Here is a 2,847-nt window from a genome sequence, read left to right as displayed (position 1 = left end):
AAAATAAAATCAAGTGTAGAAAAGTAAAACAGTGACAGTAGTACAAACAAAATAGGCATCAGGACTAGGCTGTAGACTAGGCTGGCCTCTAACTCAGAGATCCTTGTACCTCTCAAGTACTGGGAATAAAAACGTGCATCACCACGCCTGGTTGACAGACATACATTTCAGAGCTGGAGAGTTGACTCAGTGATGAAGAGTTCTTGTTCCTCTTCCAGCAGACCCATGTTTGGCAGCTCACAGCCGCCTGTAACTCCAGCTCCAGGACCTTGTTAGGCACTGCATTCACATACAGAAACCATGAACACATATATAACCTGAAATAAATAAAATGTCTTTTTGAGACGTCCAAGTAGTTGGGAAAGAGTGAGTATGAGACAGAGTGGTACTGTGCTTCTGTAACCCAGAACTGGAGCAGGATGAAAGTTAAAGGCCAGGCTGGAAAGATGGCTCAGCAACTGACAGCCTGGCCTGCAGAGGGAGCTCCTGGACAGCTAGGGCTACACAGAGACACTATCTCAGAACACCAGAGAAAGAAAGAACACCATATATAAATATTAGAAGAAAGCTGAAGCAAACCTTTGTGACTTTTGTTTTCAGGCAGGATCTCACATAGTGCCCTTGACGGTTGCACACTTACTGTGTAGCCCAGCCTAGCCTCGAGTTTATAGCCCTCCTGCCTCCATCTAATGAGTGCTGGGATTACTGAATCCCTGTACCACCGTGCCCAGTTTAGAAGTTCATAAACTTTAAGTGTTTAAACTGGAAAGGAAAGTGGTAGGTACTTGCCTCATATTCACAAGGCTTTGGGCTCAAACTGCAACACAGAAAGAAATAAAAAGGAAGAAAAGGTTTAAATCAGTAATGTAAACTTTCATCTTAAACTATTGAAGGTCCAGCAAGATGACTAGCTAGTAAAACACCTGCTGCCAGGCCTGCCTACCGAATACCTAACTCGCATTCCTTGGCTTTCCTGTCCCTAGATTCACGGCACCTCAGGCAGAGCTCTATGAAGCTGTTCTAGAGATCCAAAGAGCCTGTTTGACACTGTGCTTCCCTGGGACAAGCTTGGAGAACATCTACAGCACAATGATAACACTAATGGGGCAGAAGCTTAAGGATCTGGGGATCGTGAAGAACAGCAAAGAAAACACCTTCAAGGTACCTTCCTCTTCTTCACCCAGTCCTTGAGAACAGCCAACACGCTGCTCAATTTTTTGTTTGGTTGGTTGGTTGGTTGGGTTTTTCTTTTTCTTTTTCTTTTTCTTTTTTTCTTTTTCTTTTTCTTTTTCTTTTTCTTTTTCTTTTTCTTTTTCTTTTTCTTTTTCAAGACAGGGTATCTCTGTAGCTTTGGTGCCAGTCCTAGAACTAACTCTTATAGCCCAGGCTGGCCTCAAACTCACAGAATGCTGGGTTTAAAGGCCTGCATCACCACCACCCAACTCAGTTTTTGCCCTTCTTAATAAAGCTACAAAACTTAGACACTGTCTTTGCATTTCCTTGTAAAATGGATTTAGCTCTAACATGGATTAAAACAAAGGAAGTTGATGCTTACTTTTGCCAGTAGGTGGCAGCACGTTCTGATTCGTGGTGTGCTACAGGACTAGTGTAGTCCTCAGAAAACAGAAAATGAAGGCTGTACAGGCAGGGTGGGAAGGGAGCAAACAAGGAGAGAACGTTAACTCCTAAATCTTTCCTGGGAATTCTGGGGATCAGAGGGGAGACTGTTTATTGATTCAGTTACATTATTGAGATTTTAGCAAAATGCCCAAGGGTTACATCTGTAATGGGTTTTGTCTGTATCTAAATGTAATGGTATCCATTATAATTGCAAAAACCTGAGCCACACAAGCATTGGACATCTTCCATCTCCAATTTTAGAATTCCAGGATTCCTATTGTCAAAAAAAAAAAAAGAAGTTACAAATTCCCTGTGCCAAGCCAGCAAATATTTAACTAACTGATAGAATTATCCAAGCCAATAAATATACATCATGCCTATTCCACAATTTGATATGGAATACTTAGGATTTCCGAAATAGGCTACCCAAGAGAGATGTGTGAGTTATATCTTTTTTATTTTACTGATGGCAGGGACAAGGTCTCATTACCCGGGCTGGTCTTAAATTCCTGATTCTCCTGTTTCCACCCACCAAGAACTGGGATTCCAATTTCATAGTTTGTATCTTCCTTTTTTGGTTGGTTGGTTTTTCAAGACAGGGTTGCTCTGTATAAGTCCAGGCTGGCCTCAGATTCACTGAGATTAAAGGCCTGCGCCAACCACTGCTCTGCATATCTTCCCTGTGTGACTTGAAAGGATAACAACATTGCTGTCTTCCCTTTCCCCAAAAAGATTTTTTTTCTCCCCTGTGCTAGGGATGAAACTGAAGACCTTGCATATGGTAGGTAAATACCACTGAGCTATATCCTTGTCCTGAAACCGATTCTCTTTGTCAGTTATTACTGGTTTTCCTTAGCCTGTGTATAATAAATTTAACAGTGGGATGGAAGGCAGCATGGTAAGTATGCTGATGGCACAGTTTGCTAGGCATGGATGTGGCTCAGTGAGAAAAGTGATTTCTGATGCAAGCATGAGGACCTGAGTTCAGATCCCCAGCATCCTCGTGAAAAAGAAGGTGTAGAAGCTGAACAGATGACTCAGGCTGCTCTTCCAGAGGACCAGGTTGCCAACACACACATAGAGGGTCATGAACATCTGTAACTGCAGTTCTAAAGGATCTGATACCCTCTTCGGGTCTTTGAGGACACTAGGTGCGTACAAAGTACACATACATACATGCAGGCATACACTCATACTAGTAAAATTAAATAAATTTTTTGTTTGTTT

The 2,847-nt window shown here is 42.1% G+C and overlaps 1 protein-coding gene across 4 annotated transcripts in view; it reads left to right on the top strand.

Moving 5' to 3' along the window:
* Nucleotides 1-2,847, top strand: part of Xpnpep3 (X-prolyl aminopeptidase 3) — a 50,448-nt gene that overhangs the window by 42,327 nt on the left and 5,274 nt on the right. For 3 of the 4 annotated variants that reach the window (XM_005354161.2, XM_026782740.1, XM_026782739.1), the window contains one exon: nucleotides 984-1,161. The exons of the other annotated variant lie outside the window; for it this stretch is intronic. In XM_005354161.2, coding sequence (XP_005354218.1) covers nucleotides 984-1,161 — 178 coding nt within the window. The remainder of the gene's footprint in view (nucleotides 1-983; nucleotides 1,162-2,847) is intronic. 4 annotated transcript variants of the gene reach the window in all.

The sequence above is a fragment of the Microtus ochrogaster genome, chromosome 15 (assembly GCF_000317375.1).
Source record: "Microtus ochrogaster isolate Prairie Vole_2 chromosome 15, MicOch1.0, whole genome shotgun sequence".
Lineage (NCBI taxonomy): Eukaryota > Metazoa > Chordata > Mammalia > Rodentia > Cricetidae > Microtus > Microtus ochrogaster.
Note: the sequence above shows the minus strand (reverse complement) of the source record. Positions and strands in the feature narration are given on the sequence as shown.